The sequence below is a fragment of the Rhipicephalus microplus genome, chromosome 8 (assembly GCF_043290135.1).
Source record: "Rhipicephalus microplus isolate Deutch F79 chromosome 8, USDA_Rmic, whole genome shotgun sequence".
NCBI lineage: Eukaryota > Metazoa > Arthropoda > Arachnida > Ixodida > Ixodidae > Rhipicephalus > Rhipicephalus microplus.
In genome coordinates, this window is record NC_134707.1 from 47,704,142 (window position 1) to 47,729,221 (window position 25,080).

At 45.2% G+C, this 25,080-nt stretch overlaps 1 protein-coding gene across 1 annotated transcript in view; it reads left to right on the forward strand.

Annotated features, from left to right (window-relative positions):
* The window catches only part of LOC119164438 (venom metalloproteinase BumaMPs1), a 55,258-nt gene that overhangs the window by 23,110 nt on the left and 7,068 nt on the right, over positions 1–25,080 (forward strand). Inside the window, exons 9-13 of the mRNA XM_075871741.1 lie at positions 10,033–10,082; positions 14,318–14,426; positions 14,920–15,090; positions 21,395–21,545; positions 21,642–21,779. Of these exons, the coding sequence (XP_075727856.1) occupies positions 10,033–10,082; positions 14,318–14,426; positions 14,920–15,090; positions 21,395–21,545; positions 21,642–21,779 (619 nt within the window). The remainder of the gene's footprint in view (positions 1–10,032; positions 10,083–14,317; positions 14,427–14,919; positions 15,091–21,394; positions 21,546–21,641; positions 21,780–25,080) is intronic.

The following is a 25,080-nucleotide window of genomic DNA, read 5'->3' on the forward strand; positions in this document are numbered from 1 at the left end:
TATGTGCACTCTCGAGCATCCGGACACATTGCCCAGTGTTATTGCTTGCCTACGTTTTATGAAGCTGATGTCCTCTCGATGCAGGGCGACCAATTCAAGAGAAAAATAATTCAGGCTGACAATAACAGGAAAAGATGGCTGACCTTTCCCTCTCAGTCATAGTAATCAATATAATACGAAAGTAAAAAGTGGCGTCATAAAAGTAGTTATATGTGTACGTTGCACATTAGTTTGCAAACTTGTACATGATACCTTGATGTTTGCCAGTTAAAGCACCGCGTAATGTGCACACACAAAAGTTAACTCATAGCGGCACATCTGCATGCCGTCGACTAACACCCCCAGTCAAGGAAGAGGAAAAAAGGAAGGAAAGGCAGGTAGGTTAACCGGACCCGCGTCCAATGCGCTATCCTACAATGGTCGAAAGGGTAATGAGAAATTAGAAGATGGGGAGATAGAAACAGGTTGGCATACAAAAAACACTACTGCGTTCAATGGTAGTGAACGCAAGATGTCGGCCCCATCATTGTGTACTATGAATAGTCGAGTAATAGTACTTGCTGAAAACTTGCAAGTACTGGACATAGGCTATCGAGCACTTGTTGCATGGGCTGAGCGTATGGTGAGTTGAGCTTGCCGACGAACATGTGAAATGCTTCTAAGAGTGACTGAAGAAATATCAAGACTGTTTTGTCCTGAGACAACTGGACAGTCGGTGATTCAGTGATTGATGTTACTGAGGTGCCCTGCGGCTCAGTACGTTGCTACGACTTCACAACGAAGACCAAGCTGTGTCAAATGTGTTGATGTCTTTTTTGGGGTGGCCGTTTACGCTGGCTACCACCCATCAGTGGAACCGTGGCTTCGGCAATGTAGGCCAATCGGAATTCCCACCGATCATGAAGGGTACGATTGGCAAGGGAGTCAGTGAAGCAGGGGGTTCAAGGGGTGCTACAGACGCCGAGTCAATGCTTCTAATGGATGAACTACCGCACCGGTGTCAAAGATGTCACCGCTTTCTGATGGTTTCAGCAGTCGCGCGCTGGGATGTATAGTCCCTTGCCATTTATTTTAATATGACAATTTCCCTCTTCATTTTAGGCACTCCTCTGAGAAGGGCTCGTGGGTCCATTACAGTTAGAACACTTCAGCACATCGGCTTTACGATTGCTAGGCAATGGGCTTCAGCGCAGTGAGAACATACTTGCCTATTTTCACTAGCTGTTCAAACGGAACCTAGTTTCGTGCATTTGTGGCATTGCAGTGGTTTTGACACAAAAGGTTTTACTGAATGTTGGAAGTGGCCCACCTTTACATAGTAAGGCCGGCTACTGGTAAAACGAGCAACCCCTGCGAAAATGGTAGCTTCGCTAGATAGTTTGACAAGGGCACACAAGTAGCACCTTGAAATAACATCTTCAACATCGTAGATTACACCGGTAATGACGTTGCAGCCCACTTGAACGTAGGAGTAGACGTTAATTCTGTAAGACTTTGTAGTGTGTTCAGTCAAGTTCCGTGCAAAACAACAATCGTTATGACGTACTTGCGCGAATCCACTCGGATATCCATAATTTACCTGGCATCATCCCATCGAGGAGGGCTGAAACAAATTGAGTGCTGAGGTGTTTCTTGTTGCTTTTTGGGTCAACGCTAACGAAAATGATAGTGTTGGTTTCTGCCTTGTGCAGCGCTCCTTCATTCAGCGTGATTGGTGATAAAGAAGCCCTAGTGTTACGTCTCTTATATTTCCGGCTCGTCACAACTTCGAAATAGTCATCAAACAGCCCCTCGCCTGGCAGTGAGTTGAATTCAATGTCCTCGCTTTAGCATTAAGGGCCCGTCCGCTTCATTGACGTGGGCGCCATGCTCGCCGGAGGACCTGGCAGATACCCGAACTGGTCCATGTACATCAGCAATGAACGCAGTAGTAGGCTTCATAAGTTTCACACAATACTGAGCAAACAATGCAAGAGACACTTGAACAGGGTATTGATGAACACACAACGTCGTCGTCGTTGTCCAAACCAAAATTGGCGTCAAGTAGCACACAAGGCACGGTGCGCTGGAGAAAGTAGTCAAGTTCTTGAAAAATAAAGAATGAACAAGAAAGGAAGCATTATCGGGTACATGTGTGTATGTTTTTTGCACGGCTAGAAGTGGTTGCGTAATAATAATTTTAAAAAAATTGTAGCGATGCTCGCGTCACTTTGCTAGCCTGTGACGCATGCAGGGCCACGATCCTGGAATCTTCTGTTTGGTAAACGGTTCATCGTCTAGTTTGTCGGGAGAATTGCTTAAAACGATGTGTTCGCTCATATAACGATCACAGAAACCGAGTAGGTGTTCTATTAGGAGTTTTCAAAAAGTAACCTTAAAAGTTTGCGGCATCAAACCCTTTTTTTTCGTATACATGCTTTGGTTGAAGCCGGGGCAAAGAGTTTCCAACTAGGGTCTACGGTGCTTCGGGCAGTCCCCCTATGCTGGGTCAATACAGTCTTGGCCGAGAACTACCAAATCAGAGGGTGCCGTTCAGTTTTTCTGCTTTTTGGACAGACTTTTGGGCTCCCGGTAAATTCGAGATATAGCGTTTCCAACGCGAAACCCTGTTTGGGTCTCGCGTACGCGCAGTGGCAACGACGCTCTTTTTGAGGGGCCCCAAAACAGTTGAGCTCCAATTCGGAAACTCTCAGTCATATGTGGAGGTGTCTGTCGTTCCTATGCAAAAAGAGTAGGCTTTATGAAAGCAACACCTAACCGCAGTCGTGACCGAAAATTTGCGTCGTGGTGCGACAGTAATCTTTAATTCTTTTGAATCCCGTAAACACTCAGCTAGAAGTCAGCACAACCGTATGTGATTTCATCTTGTGTGCCTGCCTCGTATTGGCGCTGTTTCACGAATACGTGCCTGGTGTCCAAAATTACTATGACAGCCTGATATATACCTCTAACTTGATAAAATAGCTTAAAACGGTGGTATAGAGAGCTCTGAATTATGGGAATCACCGAAGTAATGAACACACTGGACATAAAAATTGAATTGTTTTACTAAACTAAGGTGTACTCAATGCACCCACAGTATGATAATTTCATCTGGGCTTTATAAACCGATGTATCGCGACTAGTGCTTATGTATTTGGTTTACAATACCTTGATAGATAGATAGCCCCGCCGCAGTGGTCTAGTGGCTAAGGTACTCGGCTGCTGACCCGCAGGTCGTGGGTTCGATTCCCGGCTGCGGCGGCTGCATTTCCGATGGAGGCGGAAATGTTGTAGGCCCGTGTGCTCAGACTTGGGTGCACGTTAAAGAACCCCAGGTGGTCGAAATTTCCGAAGCCCTCCACTACGGCGTCTTTCATAATCATATGGTGGTTTTGGGACGTTAAACCCCAGAAATCAAATCAACCTTGATAGATAGATATGTTAGGGTTAACGTCCCAAAACCGCCATATGATTATGAGAGACGCCGTAGTTGAGGGCTTCGGAAATTTCGACCACCTGGGGTTCTTTAACGTGCACCCAAATCTGAGCACACGGGCCTACAACATTTCTGCTTCCATAGGAAATGGCGCCGCCGCAGCCGCGATTCGTACCCGCGACCTGTGGGTCAGCAGCCGTTCAGAATACCTTGATTTGATGGGTATTTCTTGTATGAGTTTGTATTGTTGTGCTTTATTTTGTGCGTAGAAGGAGATTCTTAACATGCTGTTGAATAACGCACACAATATTGTGGGTCCCAAAATCCTATAGATACAGTAGTTTATTGTTTTATTGTTTAAGCTTTGCGTAGTTTTGTTCTTTCGTATACTCACTTTGTACACCACTAATTATATGTATCATATTGTTACCACATGTGTAATTTAGGTATGTGCACCTGTGTAGCGGGGAACATGGTGGTAGCAGAAGAGGAGGACGTTCAGTTGGTGGAAAGAGCTCGCTGCTGCCCGTTCACTGCGTTATACCGTCGAGTCGACCGTTACGTCTGCTTCGAATAAATCCCTCGTAGACGTAACAGAGTGGTGGAGGTGCGGGGTACGACACATCGACGTACCACGGAGCTACAGCTGTTCGGAGTTCGCCGGAGCCGTCGTCTTGCCGGTCTGCCGCCGACAACAGTCGTCATGACCCAGAGCGAAGGTCAGGAATCAACCGCCTCGACTTCGCACCAATCTACACTGGCTACACCTAGGCATGACTACATGGAACCCCGCCCGTTCGCGGGAATGGCAGGAGAAGACGTGAACGCGTGGCTAACGCACTAAAACAGGGTGAGCCGGTAAAACTACTGGAACTCTATCGATCAGCAGGAAAACGTCGCGCTGTTTCTCAAGGACACTGCCCTGATGTAATATGAAAACCACGAAGAGTCCTTGACAACATGGGCTATTTTTGCTCAAGAACTCAAGAAGTGTTTTGGTGACTCCGACTCTAGAAAGAAAAGCGCGGAGCGGACTCTTGCCGGAAGAGCCCAGACTCCTGGAGAAACCTGCACTGCCTATATAGAGGACGTTCTTAAGCTTTGCAAGATTATAAACCCGCAGATGTCTGAAGAAGACAGGGTCGGACACCTATTGAAAGGCATAGCGGAAGACGTTTACAATTTTCTGATAGGCAGGGATGACCTCACCTCTGCCTCCGACGTCCAACATCACTGCCGCACGTTTGAAAAATTGAAGACTCATCACATCACCCCGAAATTTGGTAGGCTGGCAAATGTGACAACGGTTGCCAGCGTCGACGTGAGCCCACCCACCGACCTTGCCGCTACTATTCGGGCAAATGTGCGTGGAGAGCTGCAACGACAAGGCAGTAGGGTTGACAAAACCATTCCTCATCCACCTACCAATCCACCCTACTACACGGCGGCACCATCAGCTTCTTTGCCACCATCGGTATGTGTGACAGACATCAACGAAACTGGAAATCCGCGGCCACGTCGTGACTCATTCGTGGCCGACCAGCGATATGGCCAACCCCTTCGGCACGGCCCCGCCACACAGAGGTGGGCAGCCCCCGCTCAACAAGCTCGTCACCGAACCTTCACAGCTGAGTGGTCCCAGCATTGGTTCGGTGAGCGTCCTCTACCAGTCTGTTACAACTGTGGCTTCGAAAGACTCATTGCCAGGTATTGCAATTACCGGCAGCCGCCAAGGTATGACCGTTCACCGAGATTTAACCGTTCTGGCGTTACCCGAGCACCGACATTCCCGGGAAGCGGGTCTTACGAGATCCCAGGACCGCTACGAAACCAATCTCCGGCCTCTGACCGCAGTGTGACACCACCACCTGCCCCTCGTGCCAACCGATCACCGTCTCCTCGGCGCCACCACTCCTCGCCTCTTACGGAAAACTAGCCAGCGCGGCCGTTGGAGGTGAGGTCGCCGGACAGTCTTCGATTTCATCAGATATACCTCCGTTAGCTTCCATGTTTAGAAATAAGGTTCGAGTGCTTATCGATGGTGTACCAACGATGGCGTTTGTGGACACAGGTGCAAGCGTGTCAGTGATGAGTTTAGTTTTCACCCGCCTTCTTGGACGAAAGGTTATGTTTCATTGGGACCGTCCTGATACGTTTCGTGGAATGAGCGGAGAGGTGTTACAACCTGTTGGTGTCTGCACTGTGACTGTTAGTTTGGCGTGCCAGAACTTTGTCGCAGAGTTTGCTGTTCTCCCTCATACTACGCATGACGTGATTGTGGGACTCGATTTCTTGAAGCTATGTGGTGCTACTGTCGATTGCCGCACAGGACAAATTACAGTAGATTCTGATATCCCAGTTTCGTTTATGGAAAACTCGCCCTCTCAAGAAAGTGCTCTTTGCGTGTCTAAGGACACAACTGTGCCGCCGTTGTCTGCAAAATGCGTCCCTGTTGTCTGTTCACCTGCAAGCGAGAAAACATTTGACGCAACTGTGGAGCCCGTGCATCTCAGTTGCATAAAGAAGACAGTTTTAATACCGTACTGTACACTATCGGTTCCGCAAGGGCATACTGGTTTGTGGGTGATTAACTGCTCTAGTGAACCTACAGTGCTGCCGAAGGATCTGAAACTTGCAGAGATTCGTGAACACCAAATATTCTCGCTTGCCACCCTCGCAGAAAGCAATGATTTCCCGGATAAGACCCGTTGCAATAATCTGCACGCCAGGGACACCACCATTATGGCTATGATTGATAAGTCACTCAGCACCAAGGAACGTAACGAACTGGCGAGTATTCTGCGCAAACATGCCGGTATTTTTGATTTCGCTCAGCATGATTCACCGTCATTCCCTGCTTATCGTATAAAGCACCGAATCGACACGACATCTCACAGACCTCTCCGACAAAAACCATATCGTGTATCGCCGTCAGAACGCGCAGTGATCAATGAAGAGGTTTGCGAGATGCTCAAGCAAAATGTAATTCAGGAATCATGTAGTCCGTGGGCCGCCCCAGTAATTCTAGTGAAGAAGAAGGATGGGACATGGCGATTTTGTGTTGACTACCGCCGTCTCAACGCCATCACTAAAAAACACGTATACCCACTCCCACGGAGTGATGATGCTATCGACTGTCTATCATCGGCCTCTTACTTTTCGTCTGTGGATCTGAGGTCAGGCTACTGGCAGATTCCAATGCACGAGGAAGACAAGGAGAAAACGGCATTTGTTACAACAGATGGACGATTTGAATTCAATGTGATGCCGTTCGGACTCTGCAACGCGCCCGCAACATTTGAGCGATTTATGGACAACATTCTGCGTGGATTGAAGTGGGAAGTGTGTATGTGTTACTTGGACGACGTTGTAAATTTTGGGCGCACCTTTTGTGAGCACAACACACGCCTTGACCTCGTACTGTACTGCCTAAGCAAAGCACGCTTGGTGCTCAACTCAAAGAAATGTCGTTTTGGAGAGCGCCAAACACTCGTCCTTGGACACTTAGTAAACAAAGAAGGCATACGACCGGATCCCGCCAAGATGGCCGCAGTGGAGGCATTTAAGCAGCCAAACTCGGTGAAAGAACTGCGCAGCTTTTTGGGACTTTGTTCATACTTTCGCCGATTCATTCCTGGCTTTGCCAATATTGCATACCCGCTCACGTGTCTGCTTCAGAAAGGTGCGCAGTTTGACTGGACCCCGGAATGCGAGTCTGCTTTTTCGGAGTTGAAGTTTCTTTTGACGTCCCATCCGATTCTTCAACATTTCAATCCTCTCGCTCCCTCTGAGATTCACACAGACGCCAGCGGTATTGGTGAAGGTGCTGTCCTGGTTCAACGCTTGGATAATCAAGAACACGTCGTAGCGTATGCAAGTCGCTCGCTCAGCAAGTCCGAGCGTAACTACACTGTCACAGAGCGAGAATGCCTCGCAGTAGTCTTCGCAGTGCAGCGCTTCCGGTCCTACCTGTACGGACGCCCCTTTACCGTCGTGACAGACCATCATTCTCTCTGCTGGTTGGTTAATCTGCGTGACCCATCTGGTCGGCTGGCGCGCTGGGCACTTCGTCTACAAGAATATGACTTCACGGTTTCGTATAAAAGCAGCCGACGTCACGCTGACGCAGATTGTCTTTCGCGACTACCGCTTCCAACGATGGAATGTGACGCGGACACCTTCGATACCTACATTGCATCACTCGACCAACCATTTCCTGATAACAAGACCTTTAAGGATGAGCAACAAAGGGACAGCACCATACAACAGCTTCTTGCTACCAAACCAAAATCATCGCCTACGCGCTTCTGCATCCGAGACGGGCTAGTTTACAAAAAGAACTACACCAACACCGGCTCACGATGTCTTATGGTGGTTCCGAAGAGTCTTCGCGTTTATGTCTTGCAGGCTATGCATGATGACCCAACATCCGGTCATCTAGGCACAGCAAAATCTCTTTGCCGTCTTCAAGAAAGATTCTACTGGCCCAAAATGCGCCACACGACGGAACAATACGTGTCTAGCTGCAACGAGTGTCAACGTCATAAGCGCCCAACAAGTGCTCCTTTAGGGCGATTACATCCGGTGCCGCCCCCTAGAACTCTATTCGAGCAAGTCTGGATTGACCTCCTTGGACCCTTTCCCCGGTCTTCCAATGGAAATCGCTGGATAGTCGTTTGCACCGACCATTTAACACGGTACGGCGAGACCGCTGCCATACCATCGGCAACTGCAGCTGATGTGTCTTCCTTCATGCTACGTTTTGTCATTCTTCGACATGGGCCTCCCAAAATCGTAATCAGTGACCGTGGCCGACAATTCACAGCAGGCGTGATGGAAGAGATGCTTCGTGTCTGTGCTTCAAGGTTTCGGCACTCTACGCCATACCATCCCCAAACGAACGGTCTAACTGAACGAACGAACAGAACTCTCTCGAACATGCTGTCTATGTATGTTGCATCCGATCACAAGGACTGGGACAGCATTCTACCCTTTATCACATATGCATTCAACACCGCTCAGCATGAAACTACCGGCTACAGTCCTTTCTTTCTTCTATACGCTCGACCACCTCGTCATACCCTGAATACAATCTTCCCGTGTTTGGACCATCATGATCCCTGCATATCCGAGATCATCTGTCGGGCAGAAGAAGCTAGACGCCTTGCTTATTTGCGCACTCTTGCTTCGCAAGACCGCTCGAAGGCACATTTTGACCGCCGACGCCGACACGTGACGTACAATCGCGGCGACCTAGTGTTGCTCTGGACACCAACTAGAAAACGCGGTTTGAGCGAGAAACTGCTAGCGCACTATGCGGGACCTTATCTTGTTGTAGACCGTATCAGTGATTTAGTTTACCGCATAGCGCGTCTCCATTCAAACGGCCGACGGTCTGCAAAAACTGAACTTGTCCATGTTGCACGTTTGAAGCGCTTTATTCCTCGAGAGACTGTTTGACTCGCCCAGTGGGCCTCGTCTGCGCGGAGGGAAATGTTACCACATGTGTAATTTAGGTGTGCGCGCCTGTGTAGAGGGGAACATGGTGGTAGCAGAAGAGGAGGACGTTCAGTTGGTGGCAAAAGCTCGCTGCTGCCCGTTCACTGCGGTATACCGTCGAGTCGACCGTTACGTCTGCTTCGAATAAACCCCTCGTAGGCGTAACAATATGCTGCTCCCTTCAATACTTCCACTTCTTAGTTATCCTCAAAGAAGCCCTGGTTTCCTAATGTGAAAATTGTAGTTTCTCTCTTTTGTGTTGAACTGCACTCTTTATTTTTTCTTCTGTATTTTGCTGTCTTTGAAGGCTTATTCATGCCTGCGACAAGAATAAGTTATACGACTAGACTTGCCACAAATGAAGTGGTTGCAAATGGAAGCACAAGGCCGCTTCGATAGGAAAGCGGCTACTCTTGTTCAGGCACTAGCTTCTCTATTGATCAGTCGGGAGACTCATGTCACAAAGCACACACTTTCTGCTTCTCTTCTTCCCTTTCAAGTTAGACTGACACTGTTTTCACATCAGTGCAGCAACAGCTTGGTCACACCATTGTGTCCATCTAAACAATCAAGCGCGTTATTGTGTTTTTAGTGTACTTCTGCTAATGGTTAAATCATTCGTTTCAATGCAAATTGTAACAAAACTGCCTTTGTAGTTTTTTTACGCATTATTGTATTTTATTTTGTGATAGCGTATTCATCAAGTACACTGGTTTAGTGTCTCGTTGTCGTTCTTAAGCATTTGCCGCAAATGTGCATAAGTGAAGTCATGCTAAAATGAGTCCCTCCAAGCCTAGTAGTCAAACATGCTGGCACAAAACTACCGCGACATCGAGGAAGCTTGTTAAACATTGTGGCAGCATTTTGAACAGTTGCCAACCCAATTTTCACTGAGTTTTCTTCCTTTATGATTGAAAACGCACAAAAGAAAAATATAACAGGCGTTGAAGAGCCAGTAGATTAGGTTCATCATATGATGTGAGCACAACCATTCTGGCCACCCCTTATCTGCTTGCGCTTTCATCTTGTCTCCACATATGAGCTGTAAAACGTTGCTGCATGTTTTGCAGTAGAGCCAGTTCACCATAAACGAAAAACTATATTTTGTTGTGCAGGTATGACATGATTGCCGTATATACGAATGATAGGATGAGTGCTCTGGAGGGTGAGTGCATTTTTTTGTTATTTTTCGATTGTACTTTCACGTTTATGTATTGCGTATCTGCTGCACCAGTGAATAATTCGCAGATACTATCAGCCTTCTAAGTTGCTCCTAAGATCTGAATGAAATGACGACCAGAGGGGTATTAGAAATTCAGGTACGTTTTCTTTCAAAGCAGATTATATTCTCGTTTGTGAACTATATTAATGTGGTATCAGTTCAGCAGTATTCTTCCCTATTTTATTTTTTCCATCCCTTTTATTTCATTCCGCAAATGAGTTTGTAAAAACGTAGAAAGTTAACATCGCGAACATTTGACCACGGCATTGTGCTGGCGGTGACTCTTAATAGTGAAGCATTCAGTCATATGATAAAAAAAATGTGCAATTGATTACTAGAGATTTTTAATGGAGCTTATCAAAGAGTTTGTTGATGGAGCCTATCAGACTAATACTGTCATCTTTTTGCTGGGAATGTTTTTGCGGCCGATGAAGTTCTGTACAGCAAAAGTAACAGTCTTCCCTCACTTTGAAGAGTGTGCTCCATAGGTGAATTTTTAAGGGTATTTCTTTGGGATATCATTATAATAGACAGTATACAATATTAATACGCACATATTAGGGCAACATTGAAAAAATACGTGATAAATAATAATTGCGTCAGTTCGCAATTCAGCGTGCCCGGTTTTTTCCACTAAGGTGCCAGCGTGCTCTGGTACATTAAGACGCACTGCACTGTGGACAGTAAGGCATTCAGATAATATATACCGCATTTATAGTAAGTTTTATGTCTTCTCAAACGAAGCAAGAAGTTGCATATACAGAGCAAGTAACTTTATTTTTCTATCGCATCTGGGAGTGTGGGACACATTGCAGAACAACGCCACTATGCTGCAATGCAGTGATACACACTGCACACTGTTTTGCGTGGCTTTGAGTACGTTTAAGTGTGCTGGAACACACTTCACAATGTTTCAAGCACGTTTGCCTCCTGTGAAAGACTTTGGAAGATATAGGAAATACACTTCTTTGCGTTGGCGTCGGGAAAAATTAAAAAAAAACGCCATGCCTCTGCGGAAGGCGCAGTACAGTCACAACGAAAGCTAGAAGAGCGGCCTTTCAGAACCTTTTTGAAGCACTCATTGAGTAACTATACCGCAAGCACACTTGTTTGATACCCACTATAATAATATAAATACTTTATTTGGGTAGGGGGCCGGCATTCGCTATGCTATATTTTGTCACTCTTCTGAGAAGCATGGTATCCGCTAAACACTTGCAAGGAATTTTGTGCCTATTGTTTATGCAGTGGCTGATGACAACGAGGAAATGTCGCTGAAGTGGGTATGCGCCACAGTTAATAGAGGAACAAGAAAAAGCTTTTGTGACGGGCTGGAGCATTGAGCGGCCTACTCGTTACGCTATTAGAATTGTGCAACAGCTGGTTATTCTTTCGCTGTTTTAAAACGCTGCACAGGTCGTATTAACGTGGTTGCTTTCCCAACATTGATCCTCCTTAAGGTAAGTTTGACAAGTCACAAGCACCGGTTCACTATGGAAAAGTCGCATGATTGATAGACACACCGAGCCACCACCGTCGGCGAGATCTGTCTTCCGAGAAGCAGCTGCTCAAGTGCTCAGTGTTGTTGAGACCTTTCACCCCGTTCCGGAGTGGCTTCCCGTTCTTGACGCTTGTGTGCGTTTGCCTGACTTCTGATGAAGTATCCTGTGTGTACTTTAGTTGTGATAATTTCATTCATTAAAGAAAAAAAACGGTGTAGCTTTATGGTAGAATACTGCGCTGACACCCAGCGGATTCGGTTTCGAGCCCCAAAGTGCCATTGGTGCTAGGTCATGCCTGCCTTAGGCAAGTTTAACAAGTTACAAGCAAATACCGGGCTGGCACCCGGGTTCAAGCCCCACTGTTTTATCAGTGCTAGGATGTGTTTTCTTTTTTTTGCGCGATTTAGTTACGGACACCGGCGGCGGCGGAGGCGGCAACTGCGCGTGACCCGAGTTGTAGTCTCATAACAGCTTTCGCTGTGAAACAAGTGAGAACTAGCAAATTGCTGCCACTTACAGCATACGTTGTAAAATTTGGCAAATCGTGACAGTTCAGACATGCCTCATATTAGAAAACATCTATTGCTACAATTACAATGCATCATCATACAGTGCACGAAAGTACGGAAGCGGCTCTTCGGGGTGTGTTCTCGCTGTACGTAGTAAGTTACACAGCGCTCAGGTAGTTAAATATTGCTATCACTAAAGCACACCAACGTACACGTCTTTTTTTTTCATAATCTCTTTTCAGTGGTCAGCCCCGGTAACCACCTTTGCTTACTGTATTCCTCTTGAAACACGTGAGCGCCACGTGTCAGATTTTAAATGGCGAATATTTTAGAGCCTTCGGCAATCCGACAGAGATGACGCTACTTTGTTTAGATTTCGATGTGCCATGTTACGTGGGCTTTATTACGGCTGCCATCGTCCTCAAGGCGCGCTAGATGGTGGACCCAAAATATTTTCGTTGATGTTGTACGAAGATCAAATTATCTTCTGTTCTTGTTACGTTGATAGTCTAGGAGAGCATGTTGCATGTGTAGCTAACGCTAAGGAATATAAAAATAAACAGCTGTAAATTCACCGAAAGTGACCAGTAGACCCTTACTACAAGGTAGTCACCTCAGATGACCGCCTCCTGTATTTTGAACTAAAACAGGCATTTCTTGCGGAAAAACAATTTTCTGAAAATGAATTTGGCATTTGTTCAATAAAGCTGTTGCCGCCGAAAATGGAGCTCTGAGAATGAAATAGTTAAGGTATGAAGTGTTTTGAATAGGTTTTAGAGCAAAAGCTGTTATAAGATCACAGTAATGGGCGTTCTTGGAGCCGTATTTATTAGCCGCTGCCATTGAAGGTGTCCTTAGGCACCATCATGTAAATAAAAACAAAATATGTAAAAAAATATTCAAGGCCCAACGTAGTTTGAGCCAGGGCCCTCTTCGTGGCAGCCCAGCATTTGACTACAGGGTCAGCCCTCTACTTGAATATCCTTCTCAAGAAGACCCTATAAAAGCTTCGGGTCGGCAAAGAACGAAGTGTAACATACGTGATGTAGCGCTGTTAAAGATAAAAAACAACAACCGGGAGTTACAAAGTAGCATTTGTGGAACTAAGTGTCACGTAGTGTGAATCGCATAACTAGTAAGAGGGTCGTTGAATGTTTCTTAACTATTGCAAAAGGCTCCCTGACAAACATTCTCCTTCATAAGCCGCAGAATGAATAAAGTGCACATTATTCGTTGCCAGTAAGTCACCGGTACAACCCTTCGCCAAAATGATTAACTTCACAGCTTCTCATTAGTTATGATTATTTGATTCGTTAGGGTTAACTCGCAAGTGTATTTGTATCAGTGGCCTAAGAAGCTCATAATGCCCTCATGATCCGTTTGCTTGAGACCAATTAGATTCTCTTCTCTGACGTGAAGCTTGCATTATGGTGAGACAGCACAGTAAAATAACAATCGGGCATCTCACAATGTCCAAATTGTAACTAGTGCGTAGTCTAGGTCTTTCAGGCCGTTAAAACATGCCCAGCCATATTTTTACATTGTGATCAGCCACGATAAAAACAAAGAGCGCATAATGCCTTGTAAGTGCATACAGGGCAGCTTTCTTCACCGTGAAACGAAGAATATAGCATATGTGCTTAGTCAGGTCTCAGAAGGAATTATTTAAGGCGTAGTAGGTTGCTTGCAAGTGTACTTGTATTAGTAGTCCCAAGAGTGTCCACAGTACGCTCAAAAAATACTCCTGGTCGAGGTTTTTTTTGTAGGGGTTTGCGTAAGGGTTCGCGTCGACTACAATAGTCAAAAAAGCATGAAGAAAAGGTTGACAAACCCTGGCCATTATTTATGAATGACAAACAAGGGGAGCGGGATACGAGGATGTCTGTAAATGTAAATTACAAAAAAAATCGGAAAGACAACCCTTTTTTTCAAGATCTTACTATTAGCCTAGCTAATTGGTGCTCTCTATAAGTTGGCACACATGCTTGAATCCACAATAATTCACAAAATGTTTCCAGAATTTGAGACATGAAATTCTTATGGAAATGGTTTGAGGCTTACGGGGTTCAATAAAAATAACGTGTAAAGTTTTTATGAATACTTTGAGAGCTAATGAAGTTTACTACTGTTAGCATGTACGATCAACTTTCACAATCGGTCTTCCCAGGTTACGCATTTGTTGGCTCTGCTTGTACTACGCATCGCCAGCTACTTGGTGAAGATACGGCATATACCTTCAGGGGGATCCGTATTGTCACACATGAAATAGGACACGCGTAAGTTGTCTCTTTTTAGGTATATATTTTATTCTTTAGCTATTGGACATATTTTAACAGGATCGCATGTGTAATGTGGTGCATTGCTAGCCGCAATACATATGTACATGATTGTGGCTACGAACCTTTCTTGATAAAAACATCCTGACTACTAAAATAGATTGTTTCCTGTTATTAGTTTAGACCACGAGGTCTACGGCAAAGAGCAGTCTCTGCCGGTTCTTTGGATCTGTTTTAGTGCATCCACAATATGCTTCATCAGGTAACCAAATACCTTCTGTGCAATATGTATCGTATTAGAGCTAAACATATCATTCTAGCTGGCCACCATACTAGTTGGCAATAGCATTTATCTATCCGATTGGAGGATTTTATTTAAAAAATGCACATAGTTGGAATGGCTTCAAAAGCCTTGAAGTATTCGGCTTGAGTAAAAGTATCTGGCTTTAGTCACACTGCAATAACTGTGACTTTCCAATTTTGTGATACACAGGTTAGGATGCTCTCACGATGGCACGTCTGCCCCTGGCATTGTGAAAGCATTTGTGCCGAACAGCCTACATTGTCCTTGGGGTGATGGATACATTATGAGTTACGAGCAACACGACAGCAGAAGCATGCGGTTTTCATCTTGCTGCCGCTACGACATCTCCCAGATGTCATGGTAAGTGTTTACAGAGGCGAGTGATGTACAGTTCACCAAATACGGTTTGCTTGTACATTTTCACGTTTCTTTCTAAGCTAAAGCTACGAAATTCGCTTTAAAATTCAAGTGCCTTCATAACCAATTCAATTCGAATAACATATTTGGATAGGTTCTTTTTTCTGAATATTAGGTACAATTGAATGTCGAACAAGTCTTAGTGCATAGCTATGAAAAACTCTTCATACCTAAATGAGAAATTACCTTTATGTACACGTAGAGTATAGAGAGGCTAGGTTGAGTGTATCACAGAAAGTAGGAGATATCTAGTGAACCGTTATGAGTAAAAAGCAAATAGCAATCACCTAACACAGCTATGTTGGTTGGCTAAAGCCCTACCACGAAAGTGCGTGTAAGTAAAGACTAGTACCCCATAAATCACTTTGCTCGAACGAAAATTTTGAAACACTCTTAACACTTCATTAAAAAAATCAAAATGTGCGGGTGTATGGCTGTTTTACTTCCCTGAAACGACTTCAACTTGTGAAGGGTCTGCTTTTTAACACTGACATTGCTAATAGGTAAGGGTGGTATGAGTCATATAAACACCCCTAACCAATTGGTTAAATTACTGGTACCCATAGAATTAGATGCTTTGAAACGCTGTGAATGTTAGGCGCGTTCAGCCTTCTGGCTTTCTGTCTCGCTGCTTCACACAGCGACAAAAGCAGAGAGTCTAGTATTGACCATTTAGTTTCGGCTTACAACCAATTTTTTTCTGATTCACGACGAAGCCAAACAGTGCAGCCCTTGCCAGCTACCTAAAAGCCCACCATAAATCTGCACAAGCTCTGTAGTGCAATAAAAAGGTACGATGATTGAAGATTAACTACATGGCAGAGCTTAGCTAGCAGAGCAATGGAGTGGGAAGGTCAAGTGAAAGTCGGTAGGACAGATAGAAGTATGGTGAAGGTTGAAGCATTGCATGGCCACGTATGCTAAGAGGTAAAAAAAAACAAGGAAATGGGGAGTTATGTGAGAATGGCAATAGATAGATTTAGGATTCAAGGTTTAGGATGTCGTAGGTTGCTGGTGGATGTAGCCTTGCGCAATGTACACAATATCAACCCACCTGGTGTCATTTTAAATGTTATATTGAAATAATTATCATTTTACAAGAAGGCACAAACATCGCTTTCCGAGGAGCGGCATAAGGTCAAGCATAATACAGCCAAATATATTATTTTAGCGATAAAGAGCACAAGGATTCACGCTCGGACTAGAAGTTTACGACGTGTCTAATCACCTCTTGGGCAACAGCAATATTCTCTGTAAGTACACAAGCTCTGAGCTGCCTACCGTCTTCGCGTAATAATTAGTGGAGGTGGGCGGTATCACTACTGAACTTTGCAGTGGGCGTCATCTGCTTGCCGCTACGATGGCAAATCAAACGTTGACGTCCGGGACTGCGACGATGACAAACTAACCGTCAAGGTCCATGCCAGCGAGCTTCCTTGTGCAGTCTTCCTCATTCATTCGCGGTACCCTGGGCAATTTCGTGGCCCTGACAAGACGGACGTCGAGGAGTGGCTAAAGTTATAGGAAAGGGCGAGCGACAGCTGCAGATGGCACCTGACCCTCTTGCTGGTGAACCTGTCTTCTATCTCAAAGGAACTGTGCGACAATACTAAGAAATGTATGAAGCTAACCTCACGAGTAGAGATACGAGTGGTAAGGGCAGACGTGAATGGTAGGGGCATCAGCGCTGTTCTTGCTCAGCGTCAACAGCTGCACGACCATGTAATCAACTGCGCCAACCACCTTATCGTCAAGCCTCAATGCAATTACTGGATATCTAAGTGAGAAAGTCTTGCGCTTGTTTGGGCTGTTGCGAAACATCTACTGTACTTGTCTGATAGTTTCTTCCGTGTCGTAGCTTACCACTACGCGATTGTTTGGCTCTCTCCTTTCATAAACACAACTGGAAGACCTTAGCGTTGGACATTGCTTCTACAAGAGTATCGCATTCATCGCGTTTTCGGTAGTACATAAATCTGGACGCATGCACAGCGAAACTGACTTCATTTCTCGCAGTTTCGTGGATCAATTGGCTGACATAAATACAGACATATACAACTTTACTCTATTCGTATCTTACTTTCTACACATAGATAGCTAGCAATGACGAGACCCTGTTCTCTGAAACATTAAGGACCGCCTAAGCTATGCACCCACCCACCCTTCTCTCCAAATATTCACAATGCATTAAGGAATTTTTCACGACCGCAATGTCCTGCGTTGTTAGTAGTTGTTCACATGCATCTGCGATCGGTCATGCTCTAGAAACTTCACGATGCCCCTACTGCTGCCCATACGGGTATAACTCAGACTTAGGACCGCATAAGGCGCCGCTTCTCTATCGTTCTGTGCGTCGCTATGTCACTTCTTGTGACATCTTTCAGCAACGGCCTGCCTTACTTCTTGCTGTTTTTTTTCAGCCGACCAAAATCTCTCCACAGGCATTCTTCCGTGTGGACCTCGACCTACTAGGCTCTTTTCGTATATATACGAAAGGGAACAAGTGTACTCTTGTTGTAAAAGAATATGAAACAAAATATGTGAGTGGGCTGGAGATAATGGCCAGACGCGCAGCAAATGTGGCCGATCTCTAACACCATGACGACATTCTGCACCACAGCGCCCCTCGACAGCTGCTAACAGATCGTGTTTACTTTTCGTCGAAGATTGTCGACGGCCTGCTTCACTGCTGTTTTACTAAACACAACATCACTACAACGTACCACCCTCAAACAAACGGGCTCACCGAGTGCCTAAATTGTACTCTAACTTATATGCTTGTCGTGCACGTTTCTGACGACCCCCGTGACTTGGACGCCACCTTATCGAAGATTACATTTGGTTATAATTCGTCTCGTCACGACACTTGCCATCCTACCTTTTGTACAGCCATGACCAAATGTTGCCTTTTGGCACGTTACTACCCTCTGGCGCACAATTCTCATCTACTGATTACGCCTGCGATGCAATCACCACGGTGGCCCATGCCAGAATGGTTACTTGTCATCGTCTGACAATGTCGCAAGTTTTTTAAAAGTGATGCTATGACTATGAGCACTGAAAAACACAGTTTTCATCTGATTCCATTGTCCGCATTTGGACACCCTCACGTCGTGTAGGTTTAGCGGAAGCGCTCCTTTCTGGTTACTCTGGGCCCTACAATATCTTGTGCCAGCTGTCAGATGTGAAGTAGGAAATCGCACCAGCCGACGTGTCTTTGATACCTCGCGTCAGCAGTGACATTTCTTACGTCGTAAGCCGGTGGTCTTATTTACCCACAATAACTGATGCTCCGTAACTTGCGCCGGCAGAGAGCTAAGCTCGCCGGGAAGGTGATGCTGCGTTAAAAAGCGCGAGGAAGCTCTCTTGGACTAGAAGTTGATTTCTCTTATTGCCCCTTAGGCAGCAGCTATATTGGCCGTAAATACACCAGCTCTGCGCTAGTGTGCTTACTGTGGCCTTGTAAGAATATTGTTATTGCTGCGCTTTATCGTTCAGAAAGCTTAGTATAGTTATGAGAGACGCCGTAGTTGTCGGCTTCGGAATTGTCGACGCGTTGTGTTCTTTAACGCGCACGTAAATATATGTACAAGGGCTGATGGTATTTTCGTTTTCAACATAAAGGCAGTCGCCCCAGTTTATATTTTATCCTGTGAACTGCGGGTCAGCCGTGGAGCACGCTTATCCTAGACTCTCATGCTCAGTTTACAGCCCAGTGAAGGAGAGCGTACTGTAGTAAGGGGGGAAAACGTAAGTGTCTGTAAACGGAATAAAAAAGAGAAGTAATAGGCAGGAGGGACGTGAAACATGGCCTTTCGTGGCAGATATAAGGGATTTGAAAATAAGGACGACAGGGAGGACTGAAAAAAAAGGGTAGAGATATGACATAGCCACGTGTGTGACTGGGAAGATTGGGTAAGGGGGGATGTGAGGGCAAGAAGATTCTGATTCTCCGAGGATGCAGATTCTAATTCCTAGGGTCATTCTCGACGCCACTCCTTATATGTACTACTGCGTAAGCGACGAACGTACAACGTTACAAATTGCTTGAAAGATGCAGATTCCTCGTTTATTAGACTTCCTTTTATAGAGTCAGCTGCATAAGCTTAACGACACCTATTTCAAGCCATAGGCTTACGAATGCATCTTGATCGGGGTTGAGATAGACGAAGGCGAGTTCGGGAGGCTGTTGGACATTGAAGACTGGGATTACCTAAAGCAGCGCGTGACAACACATCAAGTGAAACTGCTGTGTACGAAAAGAAAACGTGCAACGCTGGTCTAAATATCAAACGCGTTTTTTGGCCATCCATCCAGGTGAAGATCACACGCCGATCTCACCTTTAACGGCGGATACATTTTTATTCGGAGAATGTCGGGCGTCTGTCGGTGTCCGCGCGCCCGCAGGGGTTATCTCTTCACTCTCTCTCCACTCTCTCTCTCTCTCTCTCTCATAACAACAGAAACGGGCACGCGCGCTTATCTTCATCGCTAGAACCGGAGCAGGTGGTGTGGCGGAGTAGCGGGGAGAGAGTGGAGACGAAGAGTGCACTATGGCGTGTTAGGGCGCTCGCATCGCGGGGGCTCGGTGGTACTCTCGCGTCTGGGGAGAGAGAGTCGGAGAGAGTAGGCGCTTCGCTTCTCTTTCCTTTTCCGTTCACGCTCTCTCCTCCCTGTGACCCACTCTCCCTTCCACTCGATCGTCATCATTATCATCATCATTATCATCATCATCATCAGCCTGACTACGTTCACAGCAGGAGAAAAGCCTCTCCCATGTTCCGCCAGTTAACTTGTTACGTATACATAAATGTAGTGAAGCTCGTACGTACACATAAATGGAGTGAACTGCGCGCCTAATTCTCGGTCTTTCGTTGGCTCGTGAATGTGTAATAAGTGATGACAGTACAAATCATCGTCTCGTCATTACTTAACACCATAAAAACTACTACACCGTCTACTCTAGGCGCAATGAGTGCATTCGCATTTTCTCATGGTTCCCTGGGGAAGGTGAAGGATATTTGTTGCCCTTCTAGTGCAAAAGAACATCCAAGCGGCGTCATACTAGAGAAGCGTTCTTGATGTGACATACAGCTTTGTGGTCTAACCACCTCCAGAGCGTGGGCTGGGGCAATAAATAATTTCGTCACGGGTGGTGTCTCGATAGGTCAACTGTGCCGGTTAGATGAATCACACCCATGGCTTTTCTTCCAGAGCTTGCAATAGCCGTCTTCTGGAGGGTGGTTCAAGCCATTTGCCAGTATCCTTTATTCTTCACCTGCTCGATGCATCAGTCAGGCAAACTGATCTCGTTCATGACACCTTGTAGGCTGATATAATCCCCTTAGTCTGCCTCATGACATTCCACTTGTTTCCCTTCAATATTGGATGGCATCGCTCGTGATTCAAATGACTTGCGTGAACTTGTAGCTTGGATGCATTTGTGTTTAGGCGCGCTTGTCGTATAGCATTTGCTCCCGTCGACGTTGCAGCTCTGGCCGTATCTGGTGTCACCAACTGTTGCGGCAACGCACCTGGTGCCTTCCGCCCTGCCGGGAAAGCCTCTGCACAATCGCTGTACGCACTCAGCGGCTGCGTGGCACGCACGCCTCCACCCGTATTTGTGGGAAGTCCAATGGTTCAATGGTTAAAGTAAAATATGCTCACTCGTTATATGTTCTCCATCCATGCGTCACACACAGAAATCAGCACATCACTGACAAAACTAGCACAAATTTCTAAAAAAAGACACAGGATATTTATGCATTACCAAGTGCTCAGGTAAGCTCTATCTAGGGTTCTGCCTAGGACATGCCTCTATGCAGCAGTTGATTGGTGTGTGACAGTGTAGCAAAACAGGCTTATATCTCAGCAGATTTTTCTTTTTCCAAGTTTGTCTGTTTGATTCTGTGAGTATACTCGGCATGTTTTTTGATGTAGCCTGACTAATAGCTTTAATTTTGTTGCACTGGCGAGGGTGTTCTGTTCATTTGGTACTGTATTGAGAGCATTGAACGTTCTAAATAACTTGTCTACTTCATATGTACATGTTCTGCTGCAAAAGAAGACATTAGCTATCCCCATAATAGACATTTGTATTCGCTAAAATGCATTGCTGCTATCAGTGTACACATGCAAGTTATGCGCATAAAACCTTCCGAAGTGGATAAAGTTGATTACAATGTACATTTTGAAGAACTTTTGTACAATACAATATTGTTATTTGTGCCCCTTTTTTCGTTTTCAGGTCCCGCGAAGCAAGTTGCTTGCATGTTAATGATTCTATGAAATATCCCCTTAACTGGCTAATAAAGTATAAACTTCCTGGAGACTTCTTGAGCCTAAATAGGCAGTGTGAAATTGCGTACCCTAACCTTTGGAGAACATACTACGTGCAGGTTAGTTTGGTGTTATCATTTGCTTCTATGCTCTATAAATAATGTAGAAGTACTATAAACTGATTTAAAAAATTTAATATTCATTTTTCCTTGCAGAAAACATATAAATGGTACTGCAAAGGTTACTGCTTCGTCCCAGGACATCAGTTTAGAGCCGCTGATCACTACTGGGACTTTCTATTTGTAGATGGAACTGTTTGCTTGAATAGAACTGCGAATGGACACCACAGCTGGGTAACCCTCTTATTTTATTCTCAAAATACTACGTAACATTTTTTTCACTAGCCTGACGCAGCAGAGAAGACAAATTCAAATCAACCATAATTTTTTGTTCACAGAAATTGATATTGCAGGAATGTTATATCACGTCGACAAATTAATAGTTGAATCTTTATTGCAAATTGGTTTATAGCAGCTTGCACAGCCCTATTGGTGTCTCGCAGCTACAGCATCGTTTGACGTGGATGCAGTTTCGTTGACTTGTAGTTGCACATTCTGGGGACAAACGTCCACAATCATGACTCAACCAAAACTTCTGCTTGAACTGTAAAAACGTAAACAAACTCGCTATTCTTGGAGAAGTATTTCTTTTAATATCCCGCCACCACCGTCGACTACAATCTTATTTCATTTTTGCGGAGGATGGAGCCGTAAAGAAGAATCTGAACCGAGGTCGTTCGTGATGGTGACGCTGAAAAGCAGGGGCGGAAAGGTGGCACATTCGAGTTGAATTCCTGAAGTTGTTTTGACATCTTCAACACTTTAAAGTACTAGGTTTGTTCAGAATTTGTTCTCTCTATTTCATCGCAGAAATAAATGTGTCATTGTTGTCATTTCATGACCATAGGGCTATCATGATCTAATTTTAAGTCATGGCTGTAAATCCGTGAATACCAACGCTATGGACTAAAGTTTTAGGTTTTGGGCTTCTGAAACCCTAGCTATTAGTGAAATATGTACTAAGATTGTGTCTGAAAAAAAATTCGAGGGCTGAAAAAGATAGTGTCCAAGTATATATTATATAAATATAAATATAAATATATATATATATATATATATATATATATATATATATATATATATATATATATATATATATATATATATATATATATATATATATATATATATATATATATATATATATATATATATAAGGGAAAGAAGTGTATAACTAAGGGCTCGTTTTTCCGTGTTTTAACACAATAATAATGAGATCTAACCGACAGTAATGGCAAGGAATGTGCAGGGAAAGTTATTAGAACAAATGGAATGTATATAAAAAGAAAGAAAAGCGGATGAAAAAATAACCAGCCATGAGCAGGAATCGAACCTACGACGCGTTATATCGAACGCGTTATTCGAAGGTCGTAGGTTTGATTCCTGCTCACGGCTAGTTATTTTTCATACACTTTTCTTTCTACTTATTTACATTCCATTGGTTCTAATAGTTTCCCCTGTACATTTCTTGGCATTACTGTCTGTTAGATCTTAATTTTATATATATATATATATATATATATATATTAGATCTAACAGACAATAATGCCAAGCAATGTATAGGGGAAGTTATTAGAACGAATGGAATGTAACGAAGGAAAGTGGGTGAAAAAACACGGAAAGTTTTTCACCTACTTTTCTTTCTTTTATTTACATTACAATCGTTCTAAGAACATCTCCTATAAATTCCTTCGCATTATTGTCTGCCAGATGTAATTATTATTTGAAAAACACGGAAAAACGAGCCCTTAGGTACACACTTCTTTCCCATATATATATATATATATATATATATATATATATAGTCTAGTAGATCCTCCGTGAGCGGTCACAACGTGGTTTATTTCGACGCTTCGGCCTAGAGTCTGGCCTTCATCAGGAATCCTGATGGAGGCCTGGGCATTTCGCGCCTGTTGCCGTCGGGATGCGCCGATGAACGCTGGTCGTGCCTGGCCTCAGACTACAGACTGCTCGCGTTTTGCTAACGTAGCGTTGCTGTGCGCAGCGTGCCCACGCATCAACACTACATTGGAGTTTATCGGCCCGTTCATGATGCGGTTGCGGCCATTTTCCTAGATCCACATATACGAAATTTGGCGTTACGTGACGTCAGTGGATGACGAAATGTATCACTGGTGCAAACATGCTAATCTAATCCTGGCGTGCGTGTCTTGTAAGAACATGTCAACTTACCACGCTCATAACGGGCTCGCGGCCCTTTCGCAAGCTGCACATATACTAAATTTGGTATCACGTGACGTGAATAGACGACGATGGTAAACAAAACATTCAAACACAATAATCATGACACGGAAGTTATGTAAGGCGTCATTTACTTCCATCTCATAACGTTGGGCTGATTTTAAAGTGACATATCAACATTTCTCATTTGTGCTTCGCATATATTTGATTCCCACAGTACGTGGTATCTGCTTTTTTTGTAAGAGGAAGCGGAGTACGGTCCTCGTGCGATGACAGGATTTCTAACTGCCTGTGGATGAGTTGCCGTTTGTAGCTGTGTTCCTGAGCCTCCTGCTCGGCGTTCATGTGGTTGAACACACATGTGCCCTGGCCTCGGCCAAAAACAGCGATGAGCTTGGTGCTACTTTCTAGCGAGGACTTGCGGTTTATGCCCTATTTTTTGCGCCATACCTCAGAACCACTCCGAAAATGATCAAAGGCCACCTGCCAGTTGCAGCCATAGGGCCACGAATGACGAGAACAGAGTGCATTGATCGTCACCACGGATAAATTCACAACTGGATTAGCTTTGGAAGCGTCTATAATTGATAAAACGCTATTGTTGCAGACGCGGCAACACAACCGCAACTTCTTGGCTACCAACTACGGCGACATCTAAGCGCTAGGAACCAACGACCTGCGGGAGACAAATTTGAGCCTGCGGTGAAGGTATCGATGTCCGCGAGAGGAGCCGCGGACATCGATACCTTCACCGCAGGCTCAAATAAACTCTACCTCTGACGTTCTACGCTAGAAAACCCAGCAATCAGTCGGCGTTGCTCAGCTTCCAGAGGAGCAGGCTCAAGCGATGAGCTATGCTGAAGCAGCCCGCCATCAGGCTCTTACTCCACGCTGACGCCGAGGCACCGCATAACCACAGTTTTGCCACCAGCCAACCCTGCCGCCCCCACCATCGTCATACAGCCCGCCAACCGGCCAGTGATTACACGCCGAGAAAGACCAGCGTTTGGCGCGCTCATGACCACCACCAGTTATGCTAGCTCTGCGGGGAAACTGGCCCGAACTACCACCACTGCTAGTACCAACAAAGGTGGCTACGCGGTGTTGACGTGAACGCGCCGTGTCCACAGGGGGTCGAATGACCTCAAGAATACGCCAATTGCCTCGCAGGAGCGCAGTGGACACCCCGATGACCTTACCGTTCACCTTCGCCAGACCCTACCTGTCACCACAACGCCACCAGTGCACGAGCCCTACTCGGAGTCATTCCACGGGGCCCTATACCCGGAAAACTAAAGGCAGCATTCGACGGAGGTGCGGTTGCTGTTCGTTG